Source organism: Mustela nivalis (genome assembly GCF_964662115.1).
Source record: "Mustela nivalis genome assembly, chromosome: 5".
Classification (NCBI taxonomy): Eukaryota; Metazoa; Chordata; class Mammalia; order Carnivora; family Mustelidae; genus Mustela; species Mustela nivalis.
In genome coordinates, this window is record NC_139024.1 from 14,341,303 (window position 1) to 14,361,000 (window position 19,698).

A 19,698-nucleotide genomic window follows, 5' to 3' on the forward strand; every position below is an offset into this window, starting at 1 on the left:
GTAAGTGCACATGGGGTGAACCAATTCAGTGATGGCAGGCTATCATGTTCAAGAGTGCGGAGGGCGGACATAGGGTGAGAGTAGGGGAGCATGAGCGCGGATGAGCCGAGCAAAGACTTGAGAATAGCAAGGTCGTCTACTCAGGATGGCGACCGGATGACAAGTGAAGGGGAACCAGTCTCCACATTTCAATGCCATCAGTTCAGGTTGGGGACTTACCCAGAAGTCTCAACACCACCAACAACAAAATAGATAGAAGATCCTCATGGCCTCTCTAATATGGCTAGATGGCCCCAGTGCTATACAGATGAGGGAACCAATTCATGAGATGTGAATTTCTCCAATTACAGAGCTACTTAGGAGGAGAATTTCCACTGGAATCTTGGTTGTCCTGATTCCTCGGGTGTCAGACTCCTGTCGGAACTCCTCCTACTACACAATCCTGCTTTTGTCCTTGCACAGACCGCTAAATGCCAGGCCCCTTCCTGCTATTACTTTGGTTTTTCTAGGGGCTGGGACCTTCATAAGACATTATTATCCATAAGGCTCAGGTATTTTAAGTTCATATGCATAGTTTTTTTCAGTATAATTGTAAAAGTAGTGAACTTTATAATACGAATTCCCAGAATATAAACATTACTCCCCAATTCAATTTCTATTAACACACAAGCATAGAAACAATTGAGAACAGATGAATTTACATGTCTTGAGAGAGTAGATTCCATTATGAGTACTATAAAATATGTAATGTTATTTATATCCCAAGAAACTAATAAAAAATGCAGAAGTTTGTTTTTCATCATTTAAGTTGATTATTTCTAGTCTACTTCCAGGAATTGCTTAGAAGGAATCCCTTTCACTATTTGTTTCTTAGAGTAGTTTTAACTTCTAAGCCGTTACATTTTCCTTTATTTAATATTAAAATATTTTAATTAATTTCTGTGATTAATGGATTCACAAATACTGAAGGTCTGGCTGTGTCTTAAAAATGATGTACAGGGTGCCTGGGTGGCTCAGTGGGTTAAGCCGCTGCCTTCGGCTCAGGTCATGATCTCAGGGCCCTGGGATCGAGTCCCTCGTCGGGCTCTCTGCTCAGCAGGGAGCCTGCTTCCCTCTCTCTCTCTCTCTGCCTGCCTCTCCATCTACTTGTGATTTCTCTCTGTCAAATAAATAAATAAAATCTTTAAAAAAAAAAGAAAAAAGAAAAATGATGTACAGATTTATTTAAATCAAGTGCTTCTTAAATTCAATTAACATATAATGTATTATTGGTTTCACAGGTAGAGGTCAGTGATTCACCAGTCTTCTATATTGAATTTAAATAAAAATTAATTTTAAAAAAATGAATAAATCAAGTACTTTTTAGAGCTTTCACCAATACATGAAACAACATTTTGGGAAATAAGATCATTTGGATTCTCTTTTTTTGCCCTACTAGTTAATCAAGCTTTAAACATGTGTTCCGCTCAAATCGTTTGTATCTTCATTTTACCAAATAAAAACTAAGAATGAGTTTTGCCAATTGAAATACTGGCAAATGTGTTCATTCTTTAATAGAAGCCAAAATTGAAAAGAAACTGTAATGTGCTTCGATATGATCTTTAAATTCTTCTTGTCACAAGAATTCTACTAGCTTCTATAGTTTATAGTCCCCTGGGACGGAGGGGGCTCCTGAGCCTTTCTTCCACGGGACAAAGAGTGCCCAGAGCATGTGAGCTCTGTCTTTCTCTGGAGTCTAACACTGGGCTTTGTCCCCACAGGACATTGCTTATTACCAAGCGCTGTCCCCTGAGAGGTTGCAGACCGACGCCGCAAGGATACACCCCAGCTCGCTGCCCCCTCAAGAGTTCTACGAACCAGGGCTGGAGCCCTCTGCTACTGCTAAACTAGATGATTTGCAGCGTTCTTGGGAAACCTTAAAAAATGTGGTAAGTCTCTGAAACGTGGCATTAAGTTGGCCAGACACGGATTACCTTAGCGACTGTCTTACGCAACACACGCAGCGAGTTTACACACTGGGTACACCGTTGAGTACCCTCTGTTGGGCCACAGAGGTAAGAAAGTCATATGAGGAAAGAACTGTCATAATCACGGAGATAAGGGGCTAGGAAACATTTGGTAACATCCTGTTCTTCTCCAGATCAGTGAAAAGCAGCGCAGTCTCTATGAGGCCTTGGAACGTCAGCAGAAGTACCAGGACTCCCTCCAGTCCATCTCCACGAAGATGGAGGCCATCGAGATGAAACTCAGTGAGAGTCTGGAGCCCGGCAGGAGCCCGGAGAGCCAGATGGCTGAACATCAGGTAATAATAGCAATGACTTCAGCTTCCTGCATGATTAAGTAGGTGCACCCTTAAGACTGACTGATCAGCCAGCCAAGCGGCCAAGCATGGTTTGGGAGAGCAGCCTGACTTCTTTTTTTTTTTTTTTTAAATATCAGTTCTTACAGAGTAAACAAGATTCCAAAAGGTGGTTGTTTCCACCACTGCTTCAGGGAGGGATCTCAGAGGGGAAGATAGAAATTCAGACCTCGAACTTAATTAAAGAAAGCTGCCTGCATTAGTATTGCTTCTTTACTTCCGTCACACAGAGCGCCTTTCCTACTACTAGGTGCCAATTTATTTTATTGTTGTTGTGAGCTATTGTTGTAGGAATAGAATGTTCCCCACGTCCCCCTTCTCTGGTTATTGTTGTTTTTAAGAAATTTAGCCGGTGCGTGCCTAGCAGCTTCCCAGTATCATGAGAGAATAATTCTCAGGCTTAAGTGAACAAAGAAGCAGTTGAAGAATAGGGTTATACCTATATTCAAAGTTATACCCTTAGGGTTGTCCCTGACTTGAATCATTATTTAGAAGTTATATAAACTAGGCAAAACTTCGGCTTTCCATGAGAAACCGAGATGATTACATTAACCTAACTCCGAAAGATGTGAAAAATGCATCCGTTTAAAATGCATGCGAAGAAAGTGCATATGTTAAAATCTAGTTAATGCTTCAGCAACATGATCGAGTGTGCTGTTAATGCACAATCGGGTGTGATGGGACCGAGGGTGCTGAGGTGGTCACCTAAATATGCAGTCACGCTGATGGGGGAAACACTACCGACCCCAAGCACAAAGAAGGAGCATGTGATGACGCTATAAAAGGCAGAGGAAAAGGAAGGTATTTTTAGTAAAAGGCGAAAGATTTATACGATCTGAAGAGAAACCAGAGTATAAGGAAGGTATTTTTAGATGCAAATGAAGTGTTGTAAAAACATGGCATGATACGCGTATCTGTCAAGTATGGGGACATTTATGAGCTTTAAGAGTGAAACTCTGTACTTTGTTTTTGGAATCCAGGATATCCTTGTAATATACTAGTTGGGTTCATATGTATAGTCTACAACAAGATTTCATTCTTTTACAGTATAGGACCTTACAGAAGAACACAAAAATGAGAACATTTCATCTAGAGACAACCTATTGAGAAATAGTAGTTTCAGGTTTTTGACACTCTGATAACTTCTTACGATAGAGACCAAAGTGGATACCACCCACTTTTAAGCCTTATTTTGATAAAACTGCCTTTTTTGGTGCTTTCTGCTGTCCCAAGGTCATCCATAGTTGGTCTGGTTTGGGGAGGGTGTTATAAAAATAGAAAATTAAAGGCTATCTTTGTTTACCTGGATAAACCAAACATGAGGATAACCAGGGATTTAGGTGATGATTACAGTGAAATTTTCTCCCAAGTGTCACTGTCCTCTTTGATACGGTAGCTGCCACCACCTCACGGTTACTGAGGTGTTGTTTGTGTCACACCAGGGTGCTCACTAGCATTCCGACTGCTCCCCTGCCCCCCCCCCCAGCCCTATGCCTGGAGCGGGGAGAAAAACCACCTCCATTTGGTTCCAGTTTTCTCTAAGCATTCAAAAGGAATTTGGCATAAATTATCCCAGGGGTGCACTGGAGTGAATTTAAGCATTGCCGGCTCAGATTATCAGGACCAGGGGTTCCAGGGAGGGTTGACATAGTTCGACTCTCTTAATGCTCAGGGACATCTCTGCCTTTGTTCAGAACCCATCATGCTGGGGCGCCTGGGTGGCTCAGAGGGTTAAAGCCTCTGCCTTCGGCTCAGGTCATGATCCCAGGGTCCTGGGATCGAGGGCCACATCGGGCTCTCTCCTTGGCGGGGAGCCTGCTTCCTCCTGTCTCTCTCTGCCTGCCTCTCTGCCTATTGTGATCTCTCTCTGTCAAAAAAATAAATTAAATATTAAAAAAAAAAAAAAACCATCATGCTAGTGTCCTAGGTGACTGACCACAGCCTGCCAAGACCCTTCACTAGATCCCCCCCAGGATTTAGGAACTGCGTGAGAACAGGATCCTGCTAGTCGGCCCTGACATTTCAGAGTTCCTAATGGGAGATGCAAATTAGCTCCCAATTAGGGCTACCGCCCCCTGCGTGGCTGGCATTGGTGTGAAAACATGCATGAGACGTGTAGAACACAATTATTATTTTGTTCAAGGGATTAAATTGCATGTTAATGCTAAGTATTGAATATTAGAAATGAATCTGAGTTTTCTTGTAATTAATGCCAACCACTTGACTTTCTGTATCTTTCTAAATTGGGAATGGTAATGTAAACAAGGTTAACAGTGAGGGGATGTAGCTAGTTTCATGATGATTACACATCATCTGAACTTAATAACTATATTAATGCTCTAATGAGAGACAAAGAAAATATAAATAATGTAATGTTTTTCATATGATCACAAATCTAAAATTTTCCATCTGACCTACTTTTACCATCTGTACCTATGTTCTACAAATTCTGGGACAGAGCTGCCCACGTGAAAAGCTAACGGTATCACAAAGTCTAAATTAGTTCTTAGCTTCTGGAAGGCATTTTAAAAATTTCAAGAACTGTTGTAGAATTACTATTTCTAAGTTCCAGCTGAATGCGGATGAGGAAATCAGGTATGTTTTTTATATTTTCTAAAAATTAATAGAAACACTTAACTTGTTATTTCTTTCCCAACTCTCTCTTGGAAGTATTGATGTTTCTTTAAAGAATTCCTAGGTATTTCCTCTAAACATTTGTCTAAATCTGCTGAATTTGGGTGGAGTGCTGTGTCTAAATTGTATGGTAGATCTAATTTTAAGACATCTCTATAGTTCATAAGCTGACTTGTGGCTGTTCTAAGTGATAAGGCTTTCTTTGATAGGGACCTTCATGGTCATGGACAGTTCATGCTTTGTAGGTGTGTGTTGTCTTTGCCACATTAAGGTCTGAGATGGGTAGTAAGCAGAGCTCTGAGGTCATTTTCTTTTTGTTTTTGCTTTCTCAGTATACAGGACAACTCAAAGTTTGAAACGAGGGGTGCAGAGTTCTGAACGTCATAATAAAATTCATGTATACCTTTGGTGTTAAACCAAGCATGAACTTCATGTTCTCCCCAAAATGAGTCATTTTAGAGAAGCCCAAGGTACTTCTCTAAAGCGCAGAAGTGTCATGCACATATCCTCCTTGTAAAAACAAGTTCGAAACCCAGAGATGAGCATTTCTTCTCCTTCTCTTAGTCTTAAGTCGGATGTTGTAGGGAACAGCTGGCCACCAGCTGAGACAGAGTTATGGGGTGGAGATATATTGGACTGTTGGATCTTTTTGTTGAAATTCTCAAATCACATAAAATTAACCACTTTTTAGTGTGCAGTCAGTGGCATTTAATAATTTCACAATGTCATTCAACCACCCCCTCTATGTGATTTCAAAACATTTTACCTCAGAAGAAAACCCCATCTCCAGTAAGCTTGGCTGCTGGACCTCAAAGTTTAAAACGATAGCTACCTTCTAAAAACATTCACTCCCCCTTGAGAGTAAGCTGAAACATTAATGGGGAGGCTTGACCCTAACAGGATGAAAACCAGCCATTCCAGGATTCCTAAATCACTTATTCCTTACTGCAGACCATCCAGAGAGCTGTTTTAGAACATTGTGAGCCTGAAACAGAAGCTGGTGACCTCACCGCACACTGGCTGGTCAACTCTGCTGAGATTCAAGGAGGTGGCTTTTTTCTTTCTGGTTGCTTCACGATTCAGATACCTCTTTTATCTGTTGTGAGCTAGAATTAAGTCAGCTAGATGTGTGGAGCACCTACTATGTGCACAGCTGTAAAAACACACACTTCTCATGAATATGTGATTTAAAAATATGCTTTTAGGGGTGAATCACCAACACATTGTACAAATAAAGCAATGAGATTGTGGGTTACAGCGATGGGAAGTAGATAAAAGGAAATTCAGGCCTTTTGGGAAAGACAGATCTTAAAAATTTATAGTGGCAACAGGAGTGGTAGGAGGCACTATAAATATAAACACATGTAAAGAAAGGCACAGAGTAGCGAGGGCCTCTTCTTGCTCGTACAGAGGGTCAGTGCAAAAAAAAAAAAAAAAGACATAATAGGGTCAGTCTAGTTATGGAGAAGCCTTTGAAAGAGACCAAATAATATGAATTTTATGTATTTGACAATAACCAAAAATAGTTATGAATTAGTGGAAAATTTACTGAAGAAAAGGCATTTCAAAGTAAAACAAACAAGGTCAGTCTTTAAATTCATTACAATCTCATTAAAAGATTTCAGCAAGTTCTTTGATGGAGATTGTCAAGCTAATTCTAAAATATTTTGCAAGGGGCACCTGGGTGGCTCAGTTGGTTAAGTGTCTGCCTTTGACTCAGGTCATGCAGCGGGGCTCTGGGATCAGCCCTGTGTTGGATTCCCTGTTTCTCCTTCTGGCTCTCTTGCTCACTCTCACTTGCTCTCTCTGTCTCTCAAATAAATAAATAAATAAAATCTTATTAAAATTTTAAAAATAAAATATTTTGTACATGTATAAAAATATATATTGCAAATGAAAAGCATCAAAAATAGCTAAGATAACCGAAAAGAAAATGAATAAGGTTGATGGATGGATCCTACCAGAGGAATAATAGTTACAATAGTGTGGCATTGGCACAAATACCCCAACTTAGTCAATGGAACAGAATTAGAAGCCATAAGTGCACAGACACCTACAGAGACACTTGGTTTATGTCAAATATTACACTGAAAAACAGTGGGTAAAAACACATTTTCTTTTTTTTTTTTAAGATTTTATTTATTTATTTGACACAGAGGTAGAGATCACAAGTAGGCAGGGAGGCAGGCAGAGAGAGAGGGGGGAAGCAGGCTCCCCACTGAGCAGAGAGCCCGATGCAGGGCTTGATCCCAGGATCCTGAGATCATGACCTGAGCTGAAGGCAGAGGCTTAACCCACTGAGCCACCCAGGCGCCCGAACAACATATTTTCAATAAGTCATCTAGGGTCAGATGTATATCTGTATAAAAAAAATTTTGACCCCTGCCTACCCTGGACACAAAAATTAAGTTTGGGTATATTGTAGATCTAAATATGAAGGTTAAAAAAAAGTTTTGAAACAAAACTTCTCAAACTATCTGTAGTACTTAATTTTTGAAATTTCTGACCCATCAGATCAGTATTTTAGCAAAATAAAGTAAGATACTGCTTAAGCATGTCAATGTCACGTTGCTTTAAAAATTTCTTGACACCTACATTCTCTCAATCTTGTCGTGAACCTGGTAACAAGCATTTTGCGAACTGATACATTTCATGGGCCGTACTTTATTTAAAGTATCTTCTTCTAGAAGAGGACATGGAGAAATAATTCATGAGCTTGGGTAGGCAAAGATCTCTTAAATAGGACACCAAATCTAACCCTAACTTTTCTGGTGAAGGAAAATGCTGATATGTTAGACTATGATAAAATTAAGAACTTTATTTTATTGAAAGGCAGCAAAAGAGATGTCATTCCCATTAAGGGACAACTATGTCACAAAGTGGGAGCAGATATTTGCAACGCACAGAACCAAAAGGAACACTCCTAGGACTCCACAAGCCCTTTTGACCCCCTCTCTGTTACGACCTACCTCCTCCGCAAAGATCACCACCATGTGACCTGTAAACATCACAGACTACTCTTGCTTGTTTTTGAGCTTTATAAAAATGGAATCATGCCTGAGGTATTGTTCTGTGTCTGGCTTCTTTCCCTCCCTGTCACGATGATGGAAGTTGCTAATACTGACTGTGCGAAGGGCTGGTTACTGTCACCTCCGTATGGTACGCCACTGTCACCTGCTTTGGGGATCTTCTCCACCTAAGCCTTTCAGAGGGTTCCTAGCAGTATCTCACTGTAGTTGTAATTTGCATTTCCCTGATGACTAACGAGGTTGAGCACTCTTCCCTATGCTTCTTGGCCATCTGGATGTCCTCTTTGGGGACTGCCTGCTAAAAATCGTTGGTCCGCTGGAGTCCTTCCTTTTCTTTTCTTACTGATGTGTAAAGTGGTTTCTATATTTTGGATAGGAGTGCCTGTGTTCCTTTTGATCTGAGTGGCGGGACATGGGTTGTGAAAATGTACAGACCGATACTTAGGAGTCTGTGCACTTCTCTAGATGTATAGAATAACTTCAGTGTAAATATTTAAAAATCAATTGAGTGTGAGGACACTTGATAGTAGGAGAAGAGAAGGTTTTTTTTGTTGTTTGGCTATTTAGTATTTGTTGAGAGCCCACTCTGAGGAGGCACTGGGCTTACCCTGAAGCCTGCAGTCGGTGGCAGAGCTGTGAACCATCCAAGTACGGGGACGTTAGCAACTATGAAATATTAGTAAATAGGAAGGCTGGGGTAGCACCTGTTTTGTTTTGGGTTTTTTTTTTTAAGATTTTATTTATTTATTTGACAGAGAGAGATCACAAGTAGGCAGAGAGGCAGGCAGAGAGAGAGAGAGGAGGAAGCAGGCTCCCTGCTGAGCAGAGAGCCCGATGCGGGACTTGATCCCAGGACACTGAGATCATGACCTGAGCCGAAGGCAAAGGCTTAACTTACTGAGCCACCCAAACGCCCCAGCACCTGTTTTTCCTAACATACCATTCAAGTCCTAAATAAGAATTTCTCCTGTCAAGATCCTAAAGAGCAAGTCATAACATACCAAAAGCCGAGAAATAAAAACCGTGTATAGAATCGTGATGGATGTGAATAAAGAAGTCAGTGTGCTGTTTCCCCAAAAGACCTGGAGGTCCTAGCGTAAGTACAGGAGGCAGGAACGTCATGATCAGGTACTGGGACAAGCGTGGCGAGATGTACAAGTAGGGCAAGGAGTCTGGCTCTTCCTTTACAGGCAAGAAGCCACTGAGTATTCTAAAGCAGGGGAGTGAGAGGATCTGATTACCTTTTTAAAAGCTCACTCCAACTGCTTTGTGCAGAGTCGACGGGAGCGGCCAGGTAAATCGGTAAGCAGGAAAGCCAACCCGTAGAGCATTAGAGCAATTCAGTAAGAGAGCTGGCTCTGACCTGGGGTGGGGCAGAGGCGACCTGCAGGATACATCCGGGAGGAACTGGTGCTGCCCTGGATGTGGTGAGTGGAAGAGGGAGGCTGTGAAGAGAGACTCCTAGGTCCTGAGCTTGAACAATGCTAGAATGTTACCTTCCACCGAGATGAGGAAGACCGAGGAGGAAGCAGGCTTTGTATGGTTCACACTGGAGATACCAGGAAACCTGTACGTTGAGTATAAAGCCTAAAATTTAGGAGAGATGTCTGGGTAAGTGATACACCCGTGTGAGCATTCACTATTAGAAAGCATTTGAAACCTCAGGGATGGACAGGAGACAACCAGGAAAGGGTGAGGACGTAGAAACAGGGGACGGATCTCCCTGGTCTAGAGTCATGTGAGCTTTGGGTTAAACCGCGGTGTTGTGTCAGACTTGGGAAAGTGGGGAGTGGGTGAAAATCACGTACAGGAAGAAAATAGTGAATTCTGTTTTCAACACGGAATCGTAGACTCAGACTGAGCATGACCCCTCTCCTTGGACAGCAGCTGAGCCTAACCGAACGTCAGGAGGACTAATTAACTGGTTCAGATCAGTTTTGAAGTCAGAAACGTCCTGGCATTCATTCTGGTACTTTCATTTCAGAGCTTTAGTTAGTGGGACCCACTTGCTGGTTCAACGACTTGCCCGTGAACTACCTTCACTCATCTCGGGGTGAGATTCCGCTAGGGATGTGATTCCTCAGACCCCCCAAAAATACATACAGTTTTGTGATTGCACAGTCTTCTCCACAGGCCTTGTTGGACGAGATCCTCATGCTTCAAGATGAGATCAGCGCACTCCAGTCATCGCTTGCGGAGGAGCTGGTGTCCGAGTCCCCCGAGTCCGACCCCGCAGAACAGCTGGCCCTGCAGTCCACGCTCACCGTCCTGGCCGAGCGCATGTCCACCATCAAGATGAAGGCCTCAGGGAAGCGACAGCTTTTGGAGGTAACGAGTGACTCAGAAGGTGCCGCTCACGTCCACGTTCAGTCAACTTGTGTTGACAAGCGTGCGGGTTGTTTACGTGATCGACATTTTTATGGTTTCCCACTCAGAAGAAGCTGGTATTGTGTGTGTCTCAAGGAGGGTCCCGTGAATAGAGCACTGAGTCAGTGTGGAGCCATGAATGTGTCTTTTCACCACTTTCTGACTCATTTCAGCATGAAAAATTGAGAATGTGGAAAAGCAAAACTTGGTAGACGTGAGCCTTGGGAAGGATAATTGTGAAGGGTTTGCATAATGGGTTGTTCTGTTTAAATAAGGGCATTTTATGACTAGTATTACTAATACTCTGAAGAGTAAATCTTTAGTCATCCTTAACCAATTTGAGCACATTAGTTCATGAAAATAGTTTTGCAATTCTGGTTCTCATGTTCCTTAACATTAACATTATTTAATAGATAAATTTTGGTGACAGTAACATAGGTTACAAAATAAGTTATTTTGCTTTTTCTTTGTTTTCTTATAGTTCCTGGCCCTAAATATAAATGATGTTCATATTGTTGCTTCTATAAATTTGATTAGATTGGAGACCTCTTTTTTTTTTTTTTTTAAGATTTTATTTATTTGACAGAGAGTGACACAGCAAGAGAGGGAACACAAGCAGGGGGAGAGGGAAAGGGAGAAGCAGGCTTCCTGCTGAGCAGAGAGCCCAACGCAGGGCTCGATCCCAGGACCCTGAGATGATGACCTGAGCCAAAGGCAAATGCTTAACCAAATGAGCCACCCAGGCACCCTTAGACTGGGGACCTCTTAAGGATTTTTCAAGTTTCTCTCTCCTGGTGTCTCTAGAGTGAAGCACCTTCTCTGGCACATAATCAGTTCTCAATACATTTCTTATTATATCCTTAAGAGTATTTATTTAGCTGCTGGTTATGCTGTAATTCAGTTGAACATAGACCTGTTGTGTGTAGGCTCTTTCCAGTTTTACCTATTGTAAGATTAGTCAAATCATATATTCATGTATTTTTTGTTTGAGAGAAATTTAAAATAATGTGTCAGCTATATTTAATTTCTATTTTCAACAAACTTCTCTGATGATTCTAAGGTGACCCCAGAAATTTTAAAAATAACGACAATAATAAGTTATTAATGAAATAATTTTTAAAATAAGGTATTTACAGTCCTTGTCTTAAGAATTAATTTTTGAATTCACTAATACTGTTCCTAATCACACTATGAAATCCTTATGGAGTTTTAAAATGACGTGATTGGCCTGGATTTTTTTTTAATATGAGTTATTTGCCATCATTGAGAAAATCCAAAGATGTAACCAAAAGATTTGAATTTCTGCCTTCACCCAAGAAACTCGTACCACTGAGCCCACGCTTCATGTGGGGAATCACGTGTCTGAAACTTTATGGTGGTGCTCTGTCCCCACCACTCCTTACACTTTCCCAGACGTCGAGGTAAAGTATCTATTGCTGTTTACCATCTTCTGCCATTGTTTTGTTCTAATCCTTGGTTAATTTCCGTTATTTACATTATCTGCCTAGCCCCATAGGCATATTATGTAAGAAGCTTAAACTCTGGGTTCACATTAGAATCATCAGAGAAGCATTTAAAAAATACTGATCTTTTTCTTTTTTTTTTTTTTAAGGTGACCTGCAAAGTTAAGACAGGGATTTTCTTTCTTTCTTTTCTTTTTTTTTTTTGTTTTTAGGTTAGTTTTGTTTGTTTGTTTGTTTGTTTGTTTGACAGAGAGAGAGAGCACAAGCAGGCAGAGTGGCAGGCAGAGGGAGAGGGAGAGGGAGAGGGAGAAGCAGCACTCCCTGGGAGCCTGACATGGGGCTCAATCCCAGGACTCTGGGATCATGACCTGAGCTGAAGGTAGTTGCTTAGCCAACTGAGCCACCCAGGCGCCTCTAAAAAATACTAATCTTGAGACTCGTTTCCAGAAACTCTCATTTATTGCTCTGGGATGTGGCTAAAGTATGGGTTGTTTTTTTTTTTTTTTTTTTTCTTTATAAGTCGCAGTGATTCTGATGCACAACCAGGACCAAAAAGAACCGGTTCTTTTGTGTTGAATCCTCATGACTTTACCTGGTGGTGATCTATGTTACATTTTACTTAATTCATTAGGAGAAGTTAAGTGAGCAGCTTGAGGAACAGAGACAGGAACAGGCTCTGCAGAGGTACCGCTGTGAGGCTGACGAGCTGGACCACTGGCTCTTGAGCACGAAGGCTACTCTGGACACGGCACTGGGCACAGCCACGGAGCCTATGGACATGGAGACCCAGCTGGTGGACTGCCAGGTACAAAAATGGCCTTGATGGAAAATGCCAACATCAGAAAGTATATTGTTGAACTATAGAAAACAAAATAGTAAAAAGACTTGGTATGGTTATATGATTTTTCACAATCCATATGCTTTATATAGTTAGAAAGTAGAAAAGCAACACCTTATGAAAACCTAAATGATATCCAAAATTGAATTTAGTCTTTTGAAAAATTTTACCAGTGGTATCTACTCTTTAGAAAATCTTCAGCTTCCTAAAAAGGACATTTTTTAAAGACCATAAATACCAAAAACACTTACGGTATTTATATTTAGTGGCTAGTAAGGACTACAGACCCAATGAAAAGAATTACTGTCAGTGAATCAGACTGTGGATGAACACAACAGGAGGTGTCTCTAGGTGGTCTGTTGTAATTTTGGTTCTAACTCTGATACATTGTTTGGAAAACTTGGAAAAACTGTCAGTTATAAAGAGATAGACTAAACATAGGAAGGTTGTCTTTCGGAGTAGAACATTACCTTCCTCTGATGTGAAACCACTCGGAATTAATGTAAGGACTAATGATATTAAGGTTTTATTGTAATATTTTTTATCTCTTCATCATGGAGATTTTAAGACACATGTATTAGTATAGAGAATAGATAATGAACTCCCAGGTACCAGTCACCGAATTTCAGTGATTAGCAACATAATAGACTTCACACGTGGGTGAAGTCTATCTAGAAGCTCTTTCATTTAACAAACGAACACGTATCTAGAAAGATTTACCTAATCCGCAGCAGTAAGTATCAGTATGCATGACTTCATATGGCTCCTATTTAGAATCAGAAAATGTGCAAAAACCATTAATGAAGGAACACTGTCTTTTTTCTTAATATAGAGTATGCTATTTTGATCGTTCCTTTTATGATTTGGGATTTATTGTAACAGTGATCATTGTAACTTGGATTTTAATCTCTCTAGCCAGCTTATCTATGTGTATTCAAAGCATTGTTATTCTCTGCCTGGATGGTAGAGAGTAGAGAGCCATGTGTGAGTGTTTTCTGTTCTTTATATCATCCTTTCTTGCTGGAAAGAAGTGTCTATTTTTTGCATTGCCTGCTAGTGCTTAAAATTAGCACATGTACTAACTAGCGTTCCCAAATTATGTTTTACCATTACTCCTACCTCTCCCTTTTGGATGTCTCTATTTTTATAGCTATACATAAATTCCACAATTCAGATAATACATTTCAGGATTTTTATGAAGTATTGAAATGGTATTTTGACAACATTTTTAGAAACTAGAAGCATATGGAATCACACAAATGTACAGCAATTCCTCAGTCCATTCAAATGTAGTATTTAAGCCAGTCGTGGAATTAGAACTGTGGCTATTACTAGGGTCTCATTATAACTTTTGGGGCCCTGGACACTTGGACTCTATGGGTGTCTTCTAATATAAAATAACAAAAATTATATTTTTATTTTATAACTGCTTTGGTATAAGAGTGATATGATCCACAGTGGATTTATTAATACATTTTCATTATTATATTCATTTTTTCTTCTGATTTTAGAAGAAATTAAAATTAAGATTTTTATTGGCTCTCTGAAAGTATTATGAGCTCTCAGCACTGTGCCAGCTGTGCCTAATGGAAAAGTCTGTTCGGCACAGAATTATATTAGTTTCTCAAAAATAATCTTCAGAAAATCATCCGTTAAGCCCCATTACGCTAAACATTTCATGCTTCCATTTAGTTCAAGTTTCTTGGTTCCAACATATATTCTTACAAGTCAATGGTAGTTTTTCTGATTTAAAATATCTTTTCTCATTAATATATTACTTTGACTGAATATAAGTTAGAGAGCACATTTTAAAAAGTTCAGAGTTAAGGAATATAAGAACAGAGTGATTTCTGCAGAAAATAAAATGGCTATTATTTGTTTAGCTGTGATGTTTTTATTTTGTAATTTTTTAGTTTTTGTTTTAAATCTTACCTTGGAAGAAGGAAGACTAGTTTGCTCCTTCTCTAAATTTAGCCTCTATTTCAGAAGAAAAGACAGCCCTAAAGAGTTGTCACAGAAAGTGAGAGTAAAATTCTTAGGAAAACTTTTGGAAATGCAAGGTTAAAAATGTATTATATTAAAAAAATTAAAATCAAGAAATGAGAACAGCAATCTGAAAAAAAAAAAAAAAACCAGTTTCTTGAAAGAGAGAATCAGCTTTAAGTTGACACTTAAGGGTTGATTTTATGATGTCTTTACTCTTACCAGTCATAAGCATTACAATGTAACACTAAAATGATAAAACAATCATAATAATGGGATACCACAAAGGCATGGTCTTTTCCCCTTATCCGTTGGCTAGAAGAAATATGCTTTCCATGTGCTTTTCCAGTATGTTTTCCATTATATAATATTATATAATATCTAAACTTAAAGAACAGAAAAAAAATTAGGAAGCTCAAGGAATTTTTTAAAATGCATAACCTCTGTTCAGGTCTGTCAGAGAAGTAGGGAAAAACCCCAAAGGCATACTCTTCCAGTGACAGACGAAGGAGGTGTTGCTTTTCTATGTGAGAAAGGATCTTCGCGGAGACCCGCAGGGCGTGTGAATGTGCTCCTCATTTGTGTTGCTCCAGAACATGCTGGTGGAGATCGAGCAGAAGGTGGTGGCCTTATCGGAACTCTCAGTCCACAATGAGAACCTGCTCCTGGAGGGCAAGGCTCACACGAAGGAGGAGGCTGAGCAGCTGGCTGTAAAGCTGAGGACCCTCAAGGGAAGCCTCCTGGAGCTGCAGAGAGCTCTGCACGACAAACAGCTCAACATCCAGGTGAGGGCTCCCGCCACCGCCACCACAGCAGGCCAGCCCCGCAACACTGCTCAATCCTACGGCATTGCTGCGGGACCTTTTCTGTGCCTGGTGTCCCCAAAGGGAGGTTTGGGGAAGGACACATATTTCCCCTTGGATCTCCTTTACACACACTTTGGCATTGATTTTCAGATAGGTTTTGTAAGGACTGTGTGAATCCATAGACCTGAAGACTGCAATATAGGAAAAGGAAAGAAAATGAAAATAAACATCCACATTTAGCAAATATACTATTTTAAAGTATTTAAACATAGGTCATAGGTTAAGATATTCTATAACATTTTAATATTTGTCTTTTATTCGTCTCAGATATACTCAGGCTTTTTTTTAATTTAGGGCTCATACCTTACAGTGTCATATATTCTAGGTGAATTGAACCTTTTTACTCTCACGTGATGACCTTACAATCCCCAAATAGTGATTTTCTGTTTTATGTTTTTGGAGCTTTTGATTTCAAGAGCTTTTGGGGGGTAATATTTGCTTGATGTATCCTTTAACTTTCCTAGGTTTTACCCTTTCTGTGTCCTTCTGTTTTAGATTTGCTTCTTAAAAAAAATATTGGCTGTACTTTGTTGGTTTTAAACGTTTATCTAATCAGAAAATCTATGACTTTGAAAGGACTTGGTTAGTCCATTTAAGTTTACGGGGATTACTGATCTGTGTAGGCTTCTGTTATCTCATTTTTTGTTTTTTATTTTTTTGTTCTCCTCCTTCGATTTCTTCTTTCTCCCTTTTAACCTTTATTTTTAAGTGGTTGAACGCTTTTTTCCCTTATCTATTTTTACTACTCATACCTAACAAATTCTAAGTTTATTTCTTAATCTTCTTCTAGGTCAATATAAGAACCTCAGAACACATTCACCCAGAGTTCTCCTCATGTAACTTTCATTCTGATACTGTCCAGTATTTTAATTTTGTTCTTTTTTAATCTATAAAAATTAGAAATTACTATTATTATTCTATACAAAAGTTAAGAGAACATTTACTGAGAAGCAGCTATGCGTCAGCTGCTCTTTTATTTAACAGAGTGAAAGAGGGTTGAAAATAACTATATTTGTATCAATATGTCTGTGTTTATGTCTATATATTCCTAACCTCAGAAGATTATGGTTGGGGGAAACAGAAATAAATAAAATTAAAACCCATTATTATATATTAAGTTAGGGGATGATAAGAGCTATAGGTGTAATACCATAAGGTGAGTCGATGGAGAAAGGCAGTCTGCGTAGATTAGCGGTTCTAAACAGGTGTCCAAGGAAGCCTCCCAAAGGTCACATTTGAAGGAGAAAACTTTGCTGATATGAAGGATTGAGTTCTACACAAAGGGGAAAGCAAGTGCAAAGGCCCAGGTGGGATCATCCCTGGTCTCTTCGAGAAGGCCACTGTGGCTAGTGTGGTGTCTGTTAAAGCCCAACACAGGTAACGGGACATGGTGCAAAGGATCTTACAGGCATTGTAGGTACTTTGGTTTTTACCCTAAAGGAAATAAGAAACCACTGGAGTATCTGGGAATGACAAGATCAAAAGGAGTGACAAGATCAGCCTTTATCCACTATAGGGGACCAGGGCGGAAGCTCAGACACCAGTTAGAGGGCAAAGTATAGAGGTTGAGGTGATGAGAACTTCCTAGATTCTGTAAAGGTGAGAACTATCTGAGGAACAGATATCAGAGGAACAGAAAGAGTAGTTAAGTCAATAGTCTAATTTTGTAAAGGTGAAGTCTGAGATGCCTGTTCAGTGTCACTTCGTGGCTGGAATTCAGGGGTGAGAGCTAGACTGGAGTCCTCATCCTCTAGATGGTCCTTAAGGTGTGAGGTTTGATAAGATCCCAAGGGACTGAGGAGGGACAAAGACCCAGCTCCCAGAATCAAGTGCTGGAACACTCCAGTGTTAAGGGTTTGGTAGAAGTGGAGGAACCCTCAAAATAGAATGAAAAGGAGAAACCAGGGAGATGGGAGAAAGATGAAGAGTTTGTTTCCTGGAAGCTACTTGCAGGTCAGTGGGGCGAGAAAAGGATTGGGAGCTGACCACTAGATCTCATGACATGAAGGTCTTTGGTGACGTCAGCAGCAGCTGTTCCAGCTGAGGAGGGAAGGCTGAGGTACTCGGAATGAAAAGTGAGGACGAGGGGAGACAGGTTGGAGAGGAGAGTATGAACGACTCAGGAATTTCCCTATGAGGAGTGGCAGAGAAATGATAAGCTTAAGAAACATTTTAAGATCCGAAGAGTAATGGCATGCCTACATGGGGATGAAAGTATGTTGGAGAAAGTAGAGGAAAGAATGATGAAAAAGAAGCTGATGAAAAATGTGTAGGAGGGGGAAGATAGGGCCAAAGGGCAGGGTGTGGTCTTAGAATGCCAATACCAGGGAAACCTCTTATCTGAGTCAGATGCTGGCGGGGCACAGGACACCAATAGTGTGGTGGAAACTTGACCGACATACACTCTGACTGCTTCTGTGTTCTCGGTGTAATGACGATTCTTTTCAGACTAAACTATGTATTTTCAGTTCTTTTTGCTAATCGTGTAATTATGTGGTCTGGAACATCAAACCTGATTAACAGAAAACTGTTAGAAGAAAAGGAAGAATTTAGTAAGATGACTGGCTTATTAAAAATAAATAAAGTGGCGAATCCAGGGGCACGTGGGTGGGCTCAGTTGGCTAAGCATCAAACTCTTGATTTCAGCTCAGGTCATGAGCTCAGGGTGCTCAGGTCATGGACCCAGCTCCATGTTGGGCTCTGTGCTCGGGGGAGAGTCCATTTGGGGATTCTTTCTCTCCTCCCTCCCTCTGCTCGCTCTTTCTCTCTCTCTCAAATAAATAAATGAGTCTTTTTTTTTAAAAAAATGGAGAATCCATAACTTTGCCATGTACAAACAAAAAACAACTTAGAGAAATAAGAATTTTCCATCTGTAATACCAACAAAATATGAAATATTTGGATTCTCAACAAATAACATTTTAAAACCTGGGTAGAAAAAAAAATGTGAAATGGACAGATAAACTTTATTCTTAAGGAGGAATACAACATTTTAAATAAAAGATAATTTTTTCTGTACTAACATATAAATTTAAGTTATTTGGAATGTAACACAATGATATAAAATGTGACAAAATTATTCCAGATTTATCTGGAACAAAATAAATGTGAAAAAACCATAATATTCTGAAAGTGAAGAGTTATGAGGGGCTAATTTAATTTTACCATATATTAAAATACAATATTGCAATAATTAGAATAGTTTGACATTGGCACAATAAATGAACAAAAAAATTTACAGAATAAATATTCCAGAAAGAAACTCCAATATTTAAGGGACATTGATTAATGGTTAAGGTAGTATTTCAAATCAGCGGATAAAACAAAAATAAAGCATTAGGCAAACCACTTGAAATATGATAAGCTAGATTTCTTGTTCCATTCTTTATAGTAAAAAAAAGCATCACAGATGAACCAAATATTTAAATATAAAAACTTAAACTTGAAAAATTCTGGATATATATTTTTTAAAAAAATCTTAAGATGGAGGGCGCCTGGGTGGCTCAGTGGGTTAAGCCACTGCTTTTGGCTCAGGTCATGATCTCAGGGTCCTGGGATTGAGTCCCGCATCAGGCTCTCTGTTCGGCAGGGAGCCTGCTTCCCTCTCTCTCTCTCTCTCTGCCTGCCTCTCCATCTACTTGTGATCTCTCTCTATCAAATAAATAAATTAAAAAAATCTTTAAAAAAAAAATCTTAAGATGGGAAGGATCTTTGTCAGTAAGCTCCACACCCAGAATTTTAGCTTCTTTAAAACTACTACGCAAAAATGACAAAGTTCTATATGACCAAAAAACGACTACACAAAAATGAAAAAGTTATTTTTAAAAAATTTTTAAATTACATATAATGTATTATTAGCCCCAGGGGTACAGGTCTGTGAATCTCCAGGTTTACACACTTCACAGCACTCACCGTAGCACATACCGTCCCCAATGTCCATAACCCCACCATCCCCCCCCCTTTTTTTTTTAAGATTTTATTTATTTATTTGACAGAGAGAGATCACAAGTAGGCAGAGAGGCAGGCAGAGAAAAAGAGGCAGGAGGAGGGGGTAGGTAGCAGGCTCCCTGCTGAACAGAGAACCCGATGCGGGGCTCAATCCCAGGACCCTGAGATCATGACCTGAGCCGAAGGCAGAGCTTAGCCACTGAGCCACCCA

The 19,698-nt window shown here is 39.9% G+C and overlaps 1 protein-coding gene across 32 annotated transcripts in view; it reads left to right on the plus strand.

Moving 5' to 3' along the window:
* Positions 1 to 19,698, plus strand: part of SYNE1 (spectrin repeat containing nuclear envelope protein 1) — a 464,577-nt gene that overhangs the window by 305,838 nt on the left and 139,041 nt on the right. For 31 of the 32 annotated variants that reach the window (XM_082730051.1, XM_082730052.1, XM_082730041.1 and 28 more), the window contains 5 exons: positions 1,761 to 1,928; positions 2,141 to 2,302; positions 10,156 to 10,350; positions 12,484 to 12,657; positions 15,267 to 15,458. In XM_082730051.1, coding sequence (XP_082586177.1) covers positions 1,761 to 1,928; positions 2,141 to 2,302; positions 10,156 to 10,350; positions 12,484 to 12,657; positions 15,267 to 15,458 — 891 coding nt within the window. Of the gene's footprint in view, positions 1 to 1,760; positions 1,929 to 2,140; positions 2,303 to 10,155; positions 10,351 to 12,483; positions 12,658 to 15,266; positions 15,459 to 19,698 lie in introns of those variants that run through there. The other variant, XM_082730058.1, reaches the window with a different exon arrangement.